This window comes from Lissotriton helveticus, chromosome 11 (genome assembly GCF_964261635.1).
Source record: "Lissotriton helveticus chromosome 11, aLisHel1.1, whole genome shotgun sequence".
NCBI lineage: Eukaryota > Metazoa > Chordata > Amphibia > Caudata > Salamandridae > Lissotriton > Lissotriton helveticus.
In genome coordinates this window covers 1,064,304,751-1,064,325,668 of record NC_136072.1, presented here as the reverse complement: position 1 = coordinate 1,064,325,668, position 20,918 = coordinate 1,064,304,751, and the positions used below count along the sequence as shown (strand labels likewise).

At 49.5% G+C, this 20,918-nt stretch overlaps 1 protein-coding gene across 6 annotated transcripts in view; it reads left to right on the top strand.

The window, feature by feature from the left end:
- The window catches only part of SBNO1 (strawberry notch homolog 1), a 1,344,504-nt gene that overhangs the window by 496,436 nt on the left and 827,150 nt on the right, over nucleotides 1–20,918 (top strand). For all 6 annotated transcript variants that reach the window (XM_078667602.1, XM_078667600.1, XM_078667599.1 and 3 more), the window contains one exon: nucleotides 8,514–8,667. In XM_078667602.1, coding sequence (XP_078523728.1) covers nucleotides 8,514–8,667 — 154 coding nt within the window. The remainder of the gene's footprint in view (nucleotides 1–8,513; nucleotides 8,668–20,918) is intronic.

The window sequence follows — 20,918 nt, the reverse complement described above, 5'->3', positions numbered from 1 at the left end:
TTCTTGAGGTCCTTGGGGTCCGCTTTGGGCTTCTTGAGGAGGGCGTTCATTTCGGCGTGCTTCCAGCTTTCCGGGAATTTCGCTGTTTTGAAGGAGATGTCGATGACCTTCCGTAGTTGGGGTGCGATGGCTGCGTCTGCTTTGTTGAATACGTAGTGTGGGCACGGGTCAGACGGAGATCCTGAGTGGGTGGAGTTCATGACCTTGCGTGTCTCGTCGTCGTTGACATTGGACCAGGAGGTCAGGCGGTTGGCGCTGGTGGTGTTCACAGGGGAAGTGGAGTCTGGCGTAGTAGGGGCGTTCGTGGTGTTGAAGCTGTCGTGGATGTCAGCGATCTTGCAGCGAAAGAAGATGGCTAGTGAGTCGCACAGTTCTTGTGAGGGCGGGATGTCGTTGGCGTTGGCTCTGGACTTAAAGTATGCCTGTTTCCACATTCCAATTCATCCCACTCATCGCAATTATCCCAGATTTGAGATAGCGGGTCAACATTATCAATTCAAAGTACTACCGTTAAGAGTCTCCACTGCTCAGAGTATTTACCAAATGCATGGCAGTAGTTGCAGCTCATCTTAGAAGACCGCACATCCATGTCTTCCCAAACGTGGGTGACTGGCTCATCAAACCAAGCACTTACCAGAAGTATCTCCAACACACTCAAGCCACAATTCAAGTAATACATCAACTAGGGTTCACAGTGAATGTGTTGAAGACCCATCTGCAGTCTTCCAACACAGACTTATCGGGAAGCCACCATACACTCAAACAACTAAAGCCTCTCCCAGTGCAGCCAGAATTCTCTGTATTCAGTCTCTCCTTATTCCGTTTCAGCCCAATAAATCCTTACCAGCAAGAGTCTCCATGAAACTGCTAGGAATGATGGCGTCTTGCATTGTGACCGTTCCCCGTGCAAGACTTCACATGCATCCTCTTTAAGTATTGTTAGCAAGTCAGTGGAACCAGGCACGGGGTCAATTACCGATCTAGTGTTGGTAGATGGACGCACCCATCGCTCTCTGCAGTGGTGGAACTCGTACAATGTATCCAAAGGGCGACCCTGTTCCACAGACAGTGCTAACAGCAGACTCATCGCTCACTGTTTGGGGTGCTCACTTACAAGATCACACAAATCAAGGATAGTAGTGGAGTCTAAAGCACAAAAGTCCCCATATAAATCACCTAGAACTACCAGCAGCGTTTCTAGCGCTCAGAGCCTTTCAAATTCACCTCATAGGCAAAGCTGCCCTAGTCTGCAAGGAAAACATGACCGCTATGTCCTATATACAAAAACAGGGGAGAGGGGGCGGGGGGAGGGGGAGACACACTCCAACTGTCACGATTGACACAAGCCATTTTGAAATGGGCTATACACCACAAGATTTATCTCCTGGCAAAGCATCTTTTAGGAGTAAACAATCCGATAGCAGACCTTCTCAGCAGACAGAAGCAGCAAATCCATGAGTGGGAACTTCATCCTCCGGTTCTCCTCCCCTACTTTCAGGAATGGGGATTTCCTTACATAGTACCTGTTCGCCACAGTGCAAAACGCAAAATACCCACGCTTTGCCTCCAGGTTCCTACACCCACCCTCCAAAGGCAGTGCCCTATGGATGAACTGGTCAGGGATATTTGCTTACGCTTTCCTGCCTCTCCCACTCATTCTGCTGGTAGTTCGGAAGCTCAGGCAAACATCCCTCACACTGATTCTTATAACTCCCACATGTGCATGTTAACCCAGGTTCACCACCCTGCTGGAGCTGTCAAGTAGTTCCACACCAAAAGATTCATCTCACCTCCAGTGTCCTCACTCAGAGCCATGGAGAAATCAGGCATCCAAATCCCAAAGAACTCAACCTGGGAATCTGGCTCCTGAAGTCAGTTTGGTTATTTACAATTACCACCAGACTTTATGACTATCCTAAAAGAGGCTAGAAAGCCTACTACTAGGACATGTTGTACAGCAAAAAAATAAACTGTTTATCTATTGTAACAATATCAGTCCTCTTGATGCTTCTGTGCACATCGTCTGTTACATTTACAGCAATCTGACTAGCCTACACATCCATTCGTTTACATCTAGCAGCTGTACTGCATATTTACAAAACAGACAATACTTGCCTCTGTTCAGAATATCTGATAGAGATACTAGCCGCAGATTCCTTCACGTAGAATTATCCCAAGGCGTCAGACTGGATCCGGAAACTTTTTGCCACCGCATCCCTGCGTGCCGGGGGCAGGGCAACATCACACGACTCCGGCCAGGTGTCGTCCGCGCACGTGAGGTCAGCGAGGTTACATAAACCCACACCCCGCCCGTCAGTTTTTTCCTTTTCTGTGTGAAACGCGGATCCGGTCTTGCTGCGGGCCTGTTTGAGGCCCTTTCGTTTACATCTAGCAGCTGTACTGCATATTTACAAAACAGACAATACTTGCCTCTGTTCAGAATATCTGATAGAGATACTAGCCGCAGATTCCTTCACGTAGAATTATCCCAAGGCGTGAGACTGGATCCGGAAACTTTTTGCCACCGCATCCCTGCGTGCCGGGGGCAGGGCAACATCACACGACTCCGGCCAGGTGTCGTCCGCGCACGTGAGGTCAGCGAGGTTACATAAACCCACACCCCCGCCCGTCAGTTTTTTCCTTTTCTGTGTGAAACGCGGATCCGGTCTTGCTGCGGGCCTGTTTGAGGCCCTTTTTTCTTCACTAATTGTCTTCTGTCTGGTGGAACAGTGTGCGAATGCCTTCGGGCTTCAAAACTTGCACTTCGTGTGGACGTCTTATGTCGGCGACTGACCCTCATCTCATTTGTATGTGGTATTTGGGGGAAGATCACAACACCACTGATTGTGAGACGTGTCAACAGTTGAAGTCGCGGCGAGAGCACCGCATGAAACTTCTATCGGCGCATCTTTCCAGGTTGACCTCCTCCCCTCGATCAGCTTCAGCAGACCGCTTGAGATACGGCTGTGGTAGTCATCCCCGTCCTTCTCCGATGTCGCTTGTGCGTCGCTCCCCGGTGGGTAAGTGTTGCAGTTTGTCCCCGGGGGCTGGTGTTCGGCCTTTCGGGGGTGTGGACGGTGGTGTGGACTCTCCGTGGGTGATGCGGCCCGCGTGTTGTCCTCCTATCCACCGTTTCCCGGTGAGGGGGGAGTTGAGAGTCCAGATAGAGACATACGCGGCAGCTTTGCAGGCCTCGCTGCCGTCTCCTCGCTTCTCCTCCTCTTCTTGGTGTGTCAGCGGATCCCTTGTCTCGCGCGGGGCCCTCCCCGGCGCCGACGGGTTCGGATCCAGGCTTGGAGGATGTGGTTCTGTTGGGGTGCGGCCCCGCTGGGGTCCCTCCTTCGCGCCACGGCGCCTCTGCCTCGCGCAAACTCCCGCAGGAGTCCCTGTGGTGTCGCGGGAGGTCGCCGGGGCTCATGTCGCATCCCCGAGCCCCGCTCGGCCCTCTGGGCAGGCGAAGGCTTCGTCCAAGGCTGAGCTGGTGTCTGCTTCGGGCAGCGCCACAAGGGTCGGTTACCTCTTCTCGTCCCGCTCTGGACCGAGGTGGGATGGGAACTCCTTGTCCCCCTCCGGGCCTTTTTCGTTCCTCCCCGCAGGCGGCTGCCTTGTCGGAGGGCGAGTGGGAGGTTGAGTCGTCTCTGGCGCCTCCTCCATTCTGGGACGAGGCTGGCGGAGAACTTTGGGTCACTCCCCCGGTCCCGCTCGTCTCTCCACGCAGGCGGCTGCCTCGGCAGAGGTAGAGTCGACGCCAACCTTTGGCCACTTCGACTCCGGTCCCCGGTGCCGTGTGACTTGGGGGAGCCCTATCCGGTCTCTCCTTCAGCGCCGGATGGTGCTGGCGCCCTACCTCAGCGTGCTGACTCCACGGCTCCACACAGAGGTTCTGCAGCGGATTTGTCTTTGGGCGCTCCCTCGTCTCCAGAGGCTGCCTGCATTTTGGTGTCCTCTTTCCCGGAGACTGGCCGCTGCATGGTGTCTGTTTCACCGGCGTCGAAGGGTGGCTCCCTGCCCTTTCTGAGGCCGAGGTGCTCGTCGGAGGAGCGGCAGGTACCCCATTCCTCGGTGCCTTCTGGCTTTTAGGTCTGGCCCTTGCCTGTCCCGCTTGGCTTCGGGGACGGCCGTCTTAGTCTACAGCCGTGGGCATTCTGTGCATGGGAGAACCGATTACTCATTTTCTGGCTGACCATCTCTTGGAGGTTCTCCACCAGGGCTCTGGTAGGAGGGAGATCTTACTTCCCTTTGAGGGTTCGTTCCTTTCTTCCCTGGACGGAGCTTGGAGGCGTCCAGCCTCAGGAGATCCGGTGCCTCAACACCTTCTGCACCGTCACCTTCTGGCGCCACATGACCCGGCGTGCCTCTCCCTCCACCCCTCTGCTGCCAGTCCACTCTTGAGGACCGCTTTTACCTCCCTGCCGCCACTGTTGACCTCATCCGTCCCGGGAGTCCTGCTTGCTGGACTCTTGGGGGCGCAACATGTACGCCTCAACCAGTGCTTCCCTGCGGGCCCTTAACACCTTGTGTGTATTGGCGAGGGCCTCCTCTTGTTTGTGGGACTCAGCTGAGTCTCTGGGATCCGCAGCTTTCCAGGACACTGTTCAGGTGGACTCACAGCATCATGCTCTGGATGGCTGGGAGCTGGCGGCGATTACTCTCCTCTCCGCTCTGGACATCTCGGAGGTGTTGGGCCAGGTCATGGCTTCCTTAGTCGCCCCCCATCACCATGCTTGGCTTCGGGATGGCGTGTTCCCTGAGAATATTCAGGAGTGGCTCATTGATCTTCCGTTTGATGGCAGCTGCTTGTTCCATGATCCGGCTGATTCTTCCATCCAGAGGTTCCTGGTGGGGCTCTGTCCTCCGCCTACTACGACTCCTCCACCTTATTCTCCTCCTACTCATTCCCCTCTTCCTCCTCCTCCTCAGTGACTGCTGAGTTGAGCTGGGTTTTGGCTTTTTGGATGCCCTGGCTGTAGATGGTGTTTGCTGGCCATTGAGTCCTACTTGCTGGGACTTTGGCATTGTTGGCTGCTGGACTTGGCTGCTGGACGGCTCTTGTTGCCTGTGTGTGAGTGTTGTTTTTTGCTGGAATAGTACACAGATTTGGCCCTGAGATTAGGCCTTCTGTTTTTCTTTGGGCTGATGTCAAGCCTTCCGCTGGGCTGTGTTTTTCCTTGACGCTTGCTTTCTACTCTGCTGCAGAAGTTCTTCCAAAGAGGGTTGCCGTGTTTTGGGACTTACCGTACCCTATGTGGGGTAGTGGTTGCTGTTATATAGCTATGTTCTGCTGGGGAGTGCTGGTTGCCTTCAGGTGCCTGGTGTCCTTGGCGTTTCTGTATGTTGCTATTGCTTCTTGAAGTTGTGTGCACTGCCCTTATAGTATTGGGCCCGGCCATTTCCTCTCCTTTCTGCTCTTGTTTTGAGAGCTGGAAAACTTCAGTGTCTTTCATGCTTCTGGCGGCTTATGGTTATAGCTACCATTCTGGCTGGCCTGTTGCCTTCCCGCTGGGTGGGCTCTCCACTGTCCTTGGTTTCTTTGGACCCACTGGGCTTCTTCTTCTTTTTCCTCTGCCTGTCCTGGCGTTGGTTGGAAGCTCTGTTGCCCTGGGATGGAGTGGGGTGCTTCGGCATCTCCGGCCTTGCCTAAGGTCCCACTGTTGTGAGTGTGTGGGCCTCCACTCTACCTCCTATATCCCTTCTGGGGCTGCTGGTGTTTGACTTGTGGGGGTCCTCTTGCCTGGTGGGATGAGGTTACCTCCCTGGTCCACAGGGTCTGGTCCTCTCTGAGCCTTCTGTTCTGTCCAGTCTGGTAGGGTCCTTTCGCAGACCCTCCTTCCCTGTGGGTATTGCTAGGGTATTTATTCTACGTAAAGGAATCTGCGGCTAGTAGTCTCTATCAGATACATCGTTACCGAAGGTAACTAGTATATCTGGTAGAGATGATTCTAGCTGCAGATTCCTTCACAGCCCGCCCTTCCTCCCCTGCGAGGAACCCTGGGCTGGTCCTTGGTACTCTCCTCCCTGTGGGGGTCCATGTCTTCTGTGAGTACCTTCTTTTGCTCCTGGCGGTGGCTCCGTCTGGTTGCTGTTCTTCGCTCTTCTTGGTTCTGGGAAGGTAGGGTTCTGGTGCTCCTATGCCCCGCTGTTCAGCCTGCTCCAGGCCGGGGAGGTTTACCTCGAATATCTCCCTTCCCTCCCTTCCTCTTGCTGCTAGGGGCCTGGCCCATCTACTGCCTCTGAGTTGGGGCCCTCTGGTTGTGCCTTACCCTTGTTTCTTGGGGGGTGGATGCCCTCTAGGCTGGGGTGGCTGGAGGTTGATTGTTCCTGCCTGTTGGGACTGTCTCCCCTTCCTTGTTTCGGGGTGTGATTGTAGGCCTGCTACATGTGTCACGCCTTTACACAGGTTCCCTGTCTCCGGGTACGAGGTGGAGGGTTGCTATCTAGGTATTGGCGGGGTGGCTGCTCAAGGCTCTGCTCTTCCTCTCTTTCTCTGCCCTTGGACAATGCAGTGTTGCACTGTTCTTATGGGGTTCCTTTTTGTATAGTCTTTCGCACAATGTTCCCATGCTCCCACAGTTTTTTGTTTGGTGGCTCCGCGTTGTGGTGCGGAAAATTTCTCCAAAGAAAATGTACGTAGGCACGCCAGAGTGGGGCTTATGTGCCCTCGCTGACGTCATGTGCGCGGACGACGCCTGGGCGTAGTCGCATGATGTCACCCTGGCACGCAGGGATGCTGTGGCAAAAAGTTTCCGGATCCAGTCTCACGCCTGGGGATAATTCTACGTGAAGTAATCTGCTACTAGAATAGTCTCTACCAGATACATCATTACCGAAGGTAAGTAACTCGCACACCAGTGATTAAAGCCTTTATGGAAGGATTAAAGAGTGATACCATCAAGAGTCTCACCTGCACCAGCGTGGAACTTAAACATAGTCCTTAAAAGACTAATTTGAACCAATGCACAGGTGTCAATTACAATTCCTCTCATGGTCGGTTACTTTCCTCATCTCAATCACTTCACTAAGGAGAGTTGGTGAACTCCAGGCATTAAGTATACAAGAGCCTTCTTTCAGCTTCACAAAGACAGTCGTTCTTCGAAAGAATCTTAAATATCTCCCTACAGTAGTTTCTGCCTTTCATATCAATCAATCAGTTGTTAACTGTGTTCTTTGCTCAACCTGATTCTGTAGCAAAACGAGCTCTACACACTTTTGATGTGAAAAGAGCTCTACTATGTTACGTGGAAAGCACAAAAGAATTTCGTAAAACAAAGCAGCTTTGTTGCTTTTTCTCCATCACACAAACGCAATCCGATATTTAAATCAGGCATTGCAAGATGGATCGTGAAATGTATCCAAACATGTTATGTGAAAGCAAAAAGAACTTTGCTAACACCCAGTAGAACGCATACCACTGGCAAAATAGGGGCTACTATGGCCTTCGTAGGGAATATTCACCTAGCTGACATCTGTAAGGCAGAAAAATGGTCTACACCACATTCACCAAACACTATTGTGTAGATGTGTTAGCGAGGCAACAAGCTAACGTAGGCCAGGCAGTACTTAAAACACTGTTTCAAACAACAACTACAAGTTTTCCACCGCTCTGTGAGTAGATTGCTGTATAGTCTATGCAAAGCACGTGATCTACAGCTCACATGCCTAAAATGGATAATGTTACTTACCCAGTAAGCATCTGTTTTGGGCATGTAGAGCTGTAGACTAACATGCGCCCACCTGCCTTCCCGGTCTCCTGTAGTTGTTGCAGTTCTTAGTTTACATACATACGCATGGACATCTCTATTCTACACTGACTAAGTCCATTCTCGTCCTCTGCGGGAAAACAATCACGGTGGAGTCGATGCCCATGCACACTATCACCGAAAGGAGGAGTCCCATTACGTTGTAACTGGAAAGACTTCTTCGAAGAAAAGCTTGCAAACATCCGGACACAACACTAGATGGTAGGAGTATGCAAAGCATGTGAATCTACATGCCAAGAACAGATGTTTACTGGGCAAGTAGCATTGCCCTTCTAAAAAAAGAAAGGTTACATTTGAAAGAATATTTTCAGGGATTGATTGATGTAAAAGTCTCATATTGCTTAATATGGACATGTCTGGTTTCTAAAGGTTGCCTTAATGCTATGAAAGATAGTGTAGGACTCGTGCCTATAAATTCTTGCATTTTACAGAGTGGATTAGCTTCTTAGATGTCCTCCTTCCACAATATGTGTTACAGAATAAACTTGAGCTTGGGTCCAAACAGTTAATCAATTGAGCTAAAACTATAGAACTACCAAAAGAGATGGATATCTTACTGTTGGATATACTTTCTCTTGTAAAAAAAAATATATATATCTACCATCCTAGGTTGAGAAATTCAATGATCATGAATTTAGTTAGGGTTCGTATAACCAGTAAAGACTATTAGAAGAATGTAAAATGTTTGTTCTTGGCAAGGCTACTTAACATAAATTACTTCTGAATTGTACATGGTATTTTTTGTTTTAATTTTAGGGGCGTAGGAGCAATGGAAATAGTTGCCATGGACATGAAACTAAGAGGGATGTACATAGCGAGGCAGTTGAGTTTTACTGGTGTTACCTTCAAAATAGAAGAAGTTCTTCTCTCCAACGACTATATTAAGATGTACAATAAGTCTGTGAAATTGGTAAGTTATTTCATATCTAATGAATAAATCTGATCTCCTGTGATTCTAAAGCATGCCATGTTGGGATTGATTTGACCAAAAAAGCTAAGCTTTGCCATTAGAATTGCTTTTGAGTGGTATATAAAATAACTTTGACCCTTTCACTCCTCTTTCAGAGAACGCAATTGCTGTTATTTTAATTACTTTGCTCTACCATTTAAAAAAAAAAATATATATATATATATATATATATATTTGTTTATTTAATGGACATGTAATTAACCATGACAAGTTGTGCGCTAGTCCCCCGAGCACAATATTGCATCTTTAATCTATAGAACTTACAGATGCATGTATCAAATATCATAGATTACATGAGATTAAACATGGATATGAGAGAGCTTTGTAACAGTGTTACAGAATGCATAGTCGGCCCAGTAAAACATCAAAACGTCAAATAAGATTTGTATGATTATATATGGTTAAAGTAATATCTACCAGTAATGTGATAGCATTTTAAATTGCGTATTTGCACAGTTATAAAGTTTACATGGCACTTTGCACTTTTATATAAATTGTATTTAAACATACAAATCATGTCTGTTCAGGCATTACGCATTTGCACGTGGCACTTTACAAATGTGCCTATTTGCACATTAATTTGCGCATTTGCACATGTCTTATGTTTACATTAACATTGAATGAATATAATACTATTTGCACTTATGTGATTACCACTAGGATTGTTATAGTATTTGTACATATATGATTGAATAATATATGTTTCACCATTTACAAATGGCCGCTATGGACGTTACCTATTATCAGGTTTTAAGCCATCAGTCCCCTGTCTATGTTAATTACTGTGAATGCACTGGCGCGCTTTTTGAACATTAGTGTTTATTTAATGGTTACCATGTCCAGTTTCTCGCTGACAGTGAGCAAGGGCGTCCGCGCCCGAAACGCGTCTGTTTGATGATTCCTGCACCCTGCACTTTAATGACAAAATAAAAGAAGCGATTTGACAAGCCTGACTCCAGACGATCATTGTTTGCGCGCTGGGAAAACAGGCAGAGGCGCTGCCGTTTTTCAAGTCGGAGAGTAATATATATATATATATATATATATATATATATATATATACGAGACGCTGAAGACTCTTTGGTGTCTCCTATTTGGTGCGGAAGGCAGGTTTGAGGCAGGAGAGAATGGGAGGAGAGGCAGAGAAATCAAGATCATCACAGCGGCTTCCCCCGATACCGGACTGCCAACATGCAGCATTGTGGGACTAGTAGTCCCCGTTATTGGCGCAAGTGGGCGGAAAAAGAAGCAGGTGGGGCCTCTGAAAATCATCTTAAGCGGAGCCCATTGAAGATCTGAGAAGCACGCAATTTTGGGAGCATCTGATGAAAGCTTACGCCGAAACCGGTAGTGCTGTACCCTGAATAAAGCAAGCCTCTACCAAATCCCGAAGTGTCCTTTGCTTTCTTTTTGCCGCAAGTAAGGAGAAGCTGATTTTTATATAATTTGCTCTGCCAGTGAGCAAACGAAGGACCCTCTCGAAAGAAGCGGACACAGACACATGGGCAACCATTGAGTGTATCCAAGGCATTGGACTTAAGCCGTAACCCGCCTCATTTATGAAGAACTGAAATGCGGCCGGGGCATTGCATAATCCAAAGGGCATCACCAAGTATTCATAAAGCCCATACCGCGTCTTGAATGCCGTCTTCCACTCCTCGCCTTGTCTTATGCGAACAAGGTGATAAGGCCCTCTCAGGTCTAGCTTGGTATACACCTTGGCTGAACGCACCTGTTCCAACAGGACCGGGATCAAGGGCAAAGGGTATTGGTTCTTGATGGTAATGGTGTTAAGCGCTCTGTAGTCAATACAGCATCTCTTCTCACCGTTGGCCTTCGGAATGAAAAACAACGGGGATGATGCAGGAGACCTAGAGGGCCTGATGTATCCGATGGCAAGGTACTTATCCAAATAGGCCCGCAGAGTCTCATTCTCGGGCAACGTAAGGGCGTAAATTCTGCAATTGGGGACCACTGGCCCTGGAAGGAGGTCTATCCGGCAGTCATATGCTCTGTGAGGAGGGAGCACTTCTGCCATAGCGTCACTGAACACAGCTTCGTAGTCTTTGTAGCAGGTAGAGACACTTCTTTTTCTGCGGCAATGGCGATATACTGTATCGAAGCTAGAGCCCGCGAGGGATTGAACAATTCAGAGTTGCAGTGTTCTTGGCAATGTGGGGAATTGAACTGCACCGTCTTGGAAGTCCAATGGATAAAAGGCTCGTGTTTTTGCAACCAAGGAAGCTGCAAAATAATCCCATACTGGGGTGCTTCGATGATGCTAAACGCCATTTCCTCATGGTGAGTCCCCTCATAGGAAAGCCTATATTCCGGGGTGTGGTATTTTATGGGCCCTGCTTGTAGCTCCTTTCCATCTACAGCGTATACTGTTTCTGGGTGGCTCTTGGTGATAAGACCCACTCCCAGACTCTCTGCCACTGCCGAATCCATAAAACAACCGGTAGCGCCGGAGTCCACCATTGCGCGAATCTTCTTTTCTTCGGCAACGACCCTAAGCGTCATGTCTATAAACAAGTGGTTCATCTCCTGATCGCATCCTGGCGTAATGGAAGGGATGGTTTTCCTGCTTGATGGTTCCCCTTCGCCCACCTTCAAGCTTTGTAGTTTTCCTGCTTCATTTCGGTGATTCCTGCCGCTCTTTGTCCAGTTCTAAACCTGCCTGGTTTAGGTTTCACTGGACATTCCCACAAAAAGTTCCCTTTTTTGCCGCAATAAAGACAAAGTCCTTGCTTACGTCGGTGGTCTTTTTCACTAAGCGTTAACGAAGCTCGTACAGTTCCGATTTCCATTGGCTCCGGCACGGAGGGTGATTTCTCTCCGTGCCCCGAGTGCTCGTAAGTCAGGGCGGCCCGTTCTTTCGACTTATGTTCCCCTTTACGCTCTTTCATCCAATGATCCAAGCGCAAGGTGAGTTATATGAGCACGGAGCAGGTACGTGGTTGGGGGTCGATTTGCGCTAACACATCCTTCATATCATCGTTCAGCCCTTGGTAAAAGAGAGCGGACTGTTTGTCTTTCGGCCAATCGGTCTCAGCCACCAGACGACGGAAATTGTTCAAATATGACACTAAGTCTGTGCTGCCTTGTTTAAGTTTCAGTAGTTCTCGATCTGCCGTATAGGTCTCAGCCCTTCTGTCAAAAGTCTTTTCGAACTCTGCACGAAAATCATCCCATTCGTAGAGCAAGGGATCATCTCTCCTAACTACAGGGACTGCCCATTGTGCTGCCTCACCCCCCAGATAAGAAATCAAAAAGGCCACCCTGGCTTGGTTGGTAGCAAACATTTTAGGTTTACACATGAAGTGCAGCAACACCTGAGTCATGAACACCTGTACCTTCTTGTTATCCCCATAGAAACGTTCAGGTGGAGCTAGGGGTATTTGGGCGGGCATCTCCACTGTAACAGAGGTAGAAGGGACTGGGCTACCTCCGGTAGCAATAGGGGTACAGGGAGTCTATCCATTCTAGCCCATAACTGTGCGTTTTCGGCTCTAGAGGCTGCCACTTCCCTATTGGATGCCGCTAGTTCAGTTTGAACCTGCGCCAACGCTGCCAACACGTCATCTAGGGTCGCCATAATGCACCTCAGCACAGCCGAGAAGAGTACTATTCTTGGGCCGATAATTCTGTCAAGGCTCCATCTTCTGTCTCTTCGGAACTGTGCTGAGATACCTATAACTTCCCCTCTAGAACGTTCCCTGAGTCTGAATCGTATTACAGACTGCGGGGGCCTAATCCGTGGTCCAGCCACTGGGAACAGGTATGTTTTGCGCTTATTAACCCGCAAACCCAACAGCCTCCCAACTGTCTCTAGGAGTCGGTGCGCAGTCTATGCGCCTTTTACGGTGTCACTGAGGTAGATTAATAATTCATCTGCATAAAGAGATAATGTATGTTCTCCCTTTTATTGTTAGTCCTATACCCTCCCCTACCTGATGGAATAATTCAGCCAGGGGCTCTATTGCCAGGGCAAATAGAAGTGGAGACAGTGGGCATCCCTGTCCAGTACCCCGCGGTACCTGGTATTGTGATGATATTCTTAACAGTCCTAAACCTTGCTGTGGGGCACGTATACAACCGTTTCACCCACTTCACCCAATCTTCCCCTAACTCTAGGCGCCTCATGACCTTCAGTAGATAGTCCCAACTCTCGCTATCAAAGACCTTCTCTAGGTCGACTGACAAAATGGTGGCCGCCTGCTGAACGTTCCCTGCCTCTGGGTGGTAAAGCACAGAGTACAGCCTACCTAAGTTATACGCTGTAGTACAGGAGGGGATGAACCCATTCTGATCTGCGTGGATTAGACTCTTCATATGTGAGAGGAACCTGAGCGCCAGTACTTTGCGGAGTATTTTAAAATCCGTATTGAGCATTGAGAGAGGCCTATATTCCGCCACCACGGCATCTGGGGCCATGTCTTGGGGAGTGGAATCACCACTGCATCTCGTTTGGTTTCTGGCAGGTGCCTCTGCATACATAGTCACAACCCTCTGGGCTAGTCTAGACTTGTATTTCCTATAAAATTCTGCAGGTAGGCCTGCCGGGTGTCTTCCCATTAGCCATATAGGAGATAGCTCTCCAAACCTCCTGTAGGGCCATAGGTCCCCCCAGCTCCTCCCCGGCATAGTCTAGAATGCGGAGAGTCAGCGGGCCCAAGAAGCCGCGAAGATGTTCACAGGAGGCCCGAGTGGGGCTGCTTAAAGAGTCTCATGATAGCTACAAAAGAAACCATTGATCTCTTCTGGGTCTTTATATGCATAATTGAAGACACTGGGTTTCCGGTCTAATTAGCCAGGTCAACGGTCGACCAGTCCTCCCGTCCTCCTCTTGCAGCGTATCCATATATGTTCTATAATTGTAGGACCTTATTCTTTCTAAAGGATCATTGTAATGCGCACACGCTCATCTTAAACGCTGGTATGGACCTGTATGTCCTCACCTTGAATGTTGCCTAATGCCCGCAGTTCCCTCTCCTTATCTAACAGGTGTCGGTGTAGTTCTCTACACTCCCCTATAGCTTCCCCCATGCAGTGACCCCGCACCACCACCTTAAACGCCTCCATTCTGTCAACACTTAGAAGGTGGAATGTTCATTTTGAAAAAGAACCTATCAACAAGGGAGTGCAGGGCGGCCCCAAACGGTACATCCTCCAAGGTCGTGGGGTTAAGCTGTCATGTAGGGATTGAGGGTCTGCCCCCATGTGGTCGATGTGTCAGCAACAAGGGGCTGTGATCAGAAAGGGTCCGTCCCAGGTAATCCGTGTGGGTAATAGAACCAGTGACAGTGGGTGAACACCAAAAGGCATCAAATCTTGTATGAAGTTGATACATTGGGCAAAAGGATTACTCCAGAACCCCCTCCCCCCCATGTTGAATCCTCCAAATATCTTTTAGTTCCCAATGGGTCATCGATTCCCTTAGTCAAGCTGCCACTCGATAAATCTGAGCCCCAGGTAGGGGAGGATGGGGATCTAGTGAACATCACATCTGTCACACCATTAAAGTCTTCACCTAATGTCACCTGGCCCACCATATCTGCTATCCGAGTGGAAAGGTCGGTCTTAAAGGCCATTTAGTCTTGGTTGAATGCGAATATGCACCCCAATGTGATGTCTCGCCCCAGTAGGCTCACCGTAATAAAGACATATCTGCCCTCTTTATCTATTTAGACTGTGTTAATTCGAAAGGCACCCCAAATGAATGCTCCTCGGGCATACGCCGAGAAAGAGGTGGCACAGACCTGTCCTCTTCAGCGTCTGCACAGTTTTTCCACTTCCTTTTGGAACAGATGCCTCTCCTGCAGGAGAGCTATTTGCACCCCCCCTCTTCAGATAGTTAGGTATATTATGACGCTTGGGCATGGACCCTATCCCCTTAATGTTTCACGTGAGGAACTTCAGTGTTTGATAGTGTGATGTCATCATAGGGTGTGTGGTCTATCCCCTGTCCGCCGCCTCCCATCCAGCTCCACGAAGAAAGAAAGGAGGGAGCAATCTGAAATAAGAAAAAATTAACCAAAGGTCCCAACATGGACCAACTCCCCAGTCCCAGAGCAGTGTGGCAACTGCCGCCTGCCCAAACCCTTCATATATCTCCAAAAACGAATCCAGGCCCAAATCAGCTTCGGCAAAGTCCTTCAGGGGGTCGTGACTTCACTTAGTGTCCTACAAAAGTGTGTATGGTGTTGTGCAATGTACCGACCTCTATAGTAGTGTAACCGGAACAGTTTAACTCTCCAGTGTAGCTCTGCCGTCTCCAGAGGGGGGGGGGGGAGGGAGTGTGTCAGGGCAAATGCCACGTTTATTGTCAGCTGTAGGAAAGTGGCTCTATATATTCTGGACTTTTCCAACCACAGGACTGGATCCTAGATTCAGTCCTGGGACCTGAGCTGTAAATGGTTAAGTAAAAGCGTTTTGGTTACAGTAGTGATTTATAAGGAACATTATTGTATTTTAAAAGTTGACTCTTAGAAACTTTTTCAGTTGAAATTATCATTTTTATCCTATGGAGGATAATTCAATTTGTAGGTAAAGTATGTTCACATTACTTTTGTAATCCAGTGCTGGACTCCTAGGTTCAGCACTGGAACTTCTCTCTAAAACAGGCAAGTAATCACGTTTTTATCGTTGGCACGATTTTTAGAGAATATTTATAAGTTTAAAATATCGATACAACTTTTTCAGCAAAAGCAGGCAATGATATCCTATGGAAGGAAATTCAAGTTACGGGTAAGTACGGTTAGAATTACTTTTCAGGGTCAGTACTGGGCTCAAAGATGCAGCACTGAGGTCTCTCCTGATAACAGGTGAGTTAATCGGAATTCGTAGTTCGGCTGATTTGAGATGAATATTTTAAAGTTCCAAAACTCCACACTTAGCAGAATTTCCAAGTGAAACCAGTCCATGTTCGCCTATGAACGAAAAGTGAGTTATCGGCTTTTAGGTAAGTACTCGACTGGCAGAGTTAAGGTTCTGGGCATAGACTCAGGGGTCTTCGACGGTCAGGTAGGTACAGTTGGTACACCCTCAGCGGCACAGGGGCAGCCGGGTGCAGAGGTAGTTAGGCCCAATGTTATCCAGTGAGAGGCTGGGGGCCTTCGGTTGGTGGCTGCTGGCTAGCAGGCCACGTGGCTGTGGGAGCTGGGCTCCTGATCACTTGCTTAGGGCAAATGGGGAAGTAGGATAGGACAAAGGTTGCACTGCCAGGGGCACTTGGCGGCTGGGTTCAGGGTGCTTTTGAGCCGTCGGGAGCTCAATGTTCTTCAATGGAGATCTTGAGAAGGGAACAAATGCTGCAGGCTCAGGGACTGAGGATCTTCTGGAGGTAAGTTGGGATCTTGGAGGGTAGGTAGGCACCCCGGAGTTGGGCACAAGGGGCGCCGGGTGCAGGGGTGTCTTTTGGCTTCGGGAAATCTTACCCTCCATTGGTCGCGGTCGGGGGGGTCCCTGGTTCTGAGGCTGCAGGCGCCGCCTGGATCGTCGAAGAGGGTCCTTGACACTGGATTCCAGGTCAGAATCGCCGGGAGGAGGTCCTCAGGGTCTTTGTCCACTCGGGCACAGGCCGGGCTCGGCGGATGCTGAGTGGGCTGGATTAATGGTTCCTGGCTGGCACTAAGGGTTTTGTTGTTTAAGCAGAAACACTGCTCATGGGAGTCCCAGTCTCTAAGAGGGTCAAGGCAGGCAGGTCCTCCGGGTTTCTCGAGGTTGTTGTCCGCAGGAGATGCCGGGATTTAGCAGGAGCAGGTTCAATGATCAACAGGCCTGTAGGGCTGGGGCCAAGTCAGTTGGTGTTGTCCTCTTGTTAGCAGCTGAACGGCAGGTAGTCTTCTTGGTTTTCTTTCTTGTTTCGAAATCGGGATCTGAGGAAGAAAGGTTCAGGGTGCCCCTAAATGCTAAATTTAGGGGCATTACAGGTAGGGTGAGGGCAGGGACCAAAAGGTCCCTATCCTGGGTGTTTACACACCCTAACCTGCTCCTCTCCTGTAGGCGGGGGGCAGAAGCCTAGCTTGAGTGGGTAGGGCTCCCCATCCTCAAGATGGCGGTATCCCGGAGTCTGGCTTCACTTCTCCTCTCCCACCTGAGGGGTGGAGTTGGCACAGGCTGGCACACCCCCTTTCCTGACGTAGGGTTTCCCGTCAGTCTTCCCGCCAGAGTGGGGGTTAGAACTGGTGGGGGCCAGTTGCCGAGTACAGCAAGTGGCCTGGAGAAGCTCACAAAGGCGGCATGCCTTTGAAGCTTCCCCCTGCCCATCCTGGAGGAGGAGACTTAGCACCTCGCCCAGGATGTGCATTGTTGCAGGCCCAGGAGAGCGGATGACATTCCACCCAGGGGTCCAGCAACATGTCTTCTGTGTGGCAGCCTAGGCACCAGTGTGGGTTTAATGTGCTGAGAAGTTTGGTATCAAACTTGTCAGTCTTCAGTGTAGCCATTATCGTGCTGTGGAGTTCGTAATGACAACCTCCCAGCACCATATACTCTTAATGGCATCACTGCACTTAAAGTGCCCAGGAATGGCCCTGGGTACTGTAGGGGCACAGGGCTCATGCACCTGTGCCCACACTACTGGCATAGGGCACCCAGCTAGAGGGGTGACTGATGTATGCCAGGGCAGTGGGTCTGTGGGCATAGCACACAGGGATGTGTGCCATGTCGACTTTGTTTAGTTATGCACCAGGACACTCAGCCTGCAAAGGGTGTGTGTGTGTGTGTGTGTGTGTGTGTGTGTGTGTGTGTGTGTGTGTAAGGGTGCAGGGCCCCTAAGGGTGGCACAATAAGTGCTGCAGCCCTTAGGGGTCTTCTCTGGTCACAATGCCCTGGGTACCCATGGTACCATTTACTAGGGGCTGACATGTGGCCAGAGATGCCAATTGGGTTTTAGCTTCAATACAGTTTTAGGAAGGAACACATCCCCTGGGCACCTGATTGGCAGGAGCCCAGGGCATACTCAGTCAAAGCACATCAGCAATTAAGCAAAAAGTGGGGGTATACCATGCAAGAAAGATGGCACTTTCTCCCCCCCCCTCCCCTCTCAACAAAAGGTGATGAGACTAACCTTGCCACAGGTAACCCTGAGCAAAGTCCCGCCTAGGACTGCAACTCCCATAATGCTCAGCGCAGAATCACACAAATCAGCCCATCAGAGGGCGCTCTATTGCGCATAAATGGAGACCTTACCTGGGCTGTGCTGACTTCCTGCCATCATCCGCCTTTGAAGAAAGTTATTTTGAAACGCGTCGGCGGAAAATGATGTCAGGACTGTGAAAGGGGATCTACTGGCAGGCATTCCCGTACTGTTAATTGGAGCTGTGCTTGGAGCCCCGTGCGATGTGCGAGTGCTCCTCATTTGACCAAACCAAGCAGGAGCATATATATGTGTATATATGTGTATATATATATGTATGTATGTATATATGTGTGTATGTATATATGTGTGTATGTATATATGTGTGTATGTATATATGTGTATGTATATATGTGTGTATGTATGTGTGTATGTATGTATGTGTAGTATGTGTATGTATGTATGTGTATATACATGTATATGTATGTGTGTGTGTATATGTTCGAGGCATATGAGCTGCAGATTGCACACTGTGCATAGATCGCCACCTAGTGTTGGGCCCGGATGTTTCCAGTTTGTTGTTGTCCTGAAAAGTTCTTTGGAAGTCACGAGATAGGTGACTCCTCCTTTGGACCACATTGCGCATGGGCATCAGCTCCATCCTCAGATTGTTTTTTTCCGTCATCGGGCTCGGATGTGTTTCCTGCGCTCCGGTTTGGAACCAAATTTCCTTCGGCGCGCAAGCCTCACCCAGTTTGACGGTATTGTTTCAATCGCGCTCCACATTGACGAGATTCTTCACCACCTCGAAGTCTTCGATTCCGGTCGTCGACGAAGACCTTCGGGCATACCTAGGCCTTACTTTCTGGCTCATGGAAAGGACGCCATTCAAAAAGTGTCCTCGATGTGGGTCGAAGTTTCCCCACACCGACCTACATGAAGTGTGCAACCTTTGCCTCTCACCGGAGCACGAGGCCAAAGACTGTTCCGCTTGTGCCTCATTCCGCTCCAAGAAGACGATCCGGGACCGACTAGCTCGAAGAACTATGGCTCGCTAGTCAGCTTCGATCCCAGACGACATCTTCGACGAGGGCGTCAACGTGCCAGAACACCAGCACGCCGAAGAGAGTACCAGCTCCTCAGATGTCAAGGAAGTCACTCCAGCTCAACGGGTCGTAAGTAAGATCGTCGACCCCCAACCCTTCCTCGACACTCTCAAAAATGGCTTCGGGCACACCCTCGCCTTCGGGCCCGGGTGCACACCGAGAGACTGCTTCCCACGCCCCGCCTTCGGGCACGGCAAAGAAGCCCACTAAGCCTTCAGGTGGCTCGGGCTCGAACCAGCCTATCCCTGGTGCCCATCCTATACAGACACCGAAGAAAAAGCCATCTTCCTCAACCACGCCGACTGTTGCTCCGACACCTAAGCACACGCCGCCAAAGACTGGCAGCGGCTCATCGATGCCGAAACCGCACTCTGAACAGAGTAAAAAACGCCCAACGCTCAAGAACACGCTTCGGAACCGAAAAAACATCCCGGAACCGAAGAAACAGGTTCCGGTAAAGGACATTTCAAAAGGGCACACTTCTAAACCAAAAGATCCAAAACTAGCTACCGACTCGGTGCTAAAAAAAACCTACAGAGCCGAAAATCTCGACGCCGAAGGATCTGCTCTATTCAGAGGAACTTTTCACACCTGACCCTAACCAAAAAACTCTTGTAAAGGATCCTAAGACTGGTCAACTGACTCTCAGCTCCAAGAAGAGACCACTTGAGGCACCAGCACCTCCTCCTCCTCCAAACAAGAGAAATATTGCAACCTCTCCATTAAGGGTCCCTTCTCCACCACCTCCCCATACTGTTCCTCCTCATACACCTCCACCTCACCATTCACCTCCACCATCCCCTAATCCAGACGATGATGTAGACACAGACTCTGACACAGGTGGAGGTGCACATAACCCAGCAGGGACCAATAGCCCCCCTCAGTCACCTAATCCATGGGATGATTACAACACCCCTGATGTGCCTTATGTCCCATAAGATGATATATACCCTTTTAGACCTTCCCCACCAGAGGACACTATAGGTTTTAACCTACTAGTCCAAACAGCTGCCCAATATCATGGGGTGGACTTACACACCGATGCGGTGGAGGAAGATTTCCTACTAGACACTTTTGATAACACACAAAGGTCTACTGCCATTTTGCCAATGCTTAAGGGTATCATCAAGCACGCAACAGAGGCTTTTAAGGATCCTGTCAGGGCTAGGGTCCTCAATCCTCGCATTGAGAAAAAATATATAGCTGCCCCTACAGATAGTCTACATTAAAGGTCCAGCACCATTAGACTCAGTAGTGTCTAATGCACGTAAACGTGCAAATTCTCACCACCAGACAAAGGATCTAAGCTACTTGACGCTTCCGGCAAAAGAACAGCGTCACAAGCAGCTAATATCTGGCGCATTGCCAACACCCAAGCGTTGCTGGCCAGATATGACAGGGCACATTATGATGAACTAGAGTCCATAATGCAGCATCTACCAGACAAATACAAAAATAGGGCCAATGGACTTATACAGGAAGGTAAACATATTACTAATACTTCAATTCGTTGTGCCCTAGATGCTGCAGATACCACCTCAAGGGCAATCAAAACCAGCACTCTTCTACGTAGACATGCTTGGCTACGTATTACCGGTGAAAAAAGACACAGATACAGCAAAATCTATGGGAGCCTTGCAGCAGCAAGCTCCCAGACGTTCTTTTCGTCGCTCATCCTACAGAGTCTACACTAGAGGCTACTCCTCGGAAAGTTCCTCCACTTCTTACAAAACCCCTAGCCAGTCCACATTCATTAAGGGTTACCAGAGAGGGGGTTATAGGGGTAACAACAACAAAGGCAGAGGCAAAACCAACAACTCCTGCTCTGCCTCTACCCCTACCCAATGACTTTCCTCCCCTTCCCCCCAACATTCCACTCCTGTGGGGGGAAGACTGCAACAAGTCCTTCCTGTCTGGACCAACATCACATCAGACAGGTGGGTGCGACAAATTATTCAGTCAGGTTACTGTCTAGAACGAACATCTACCCCCCAAACATACCA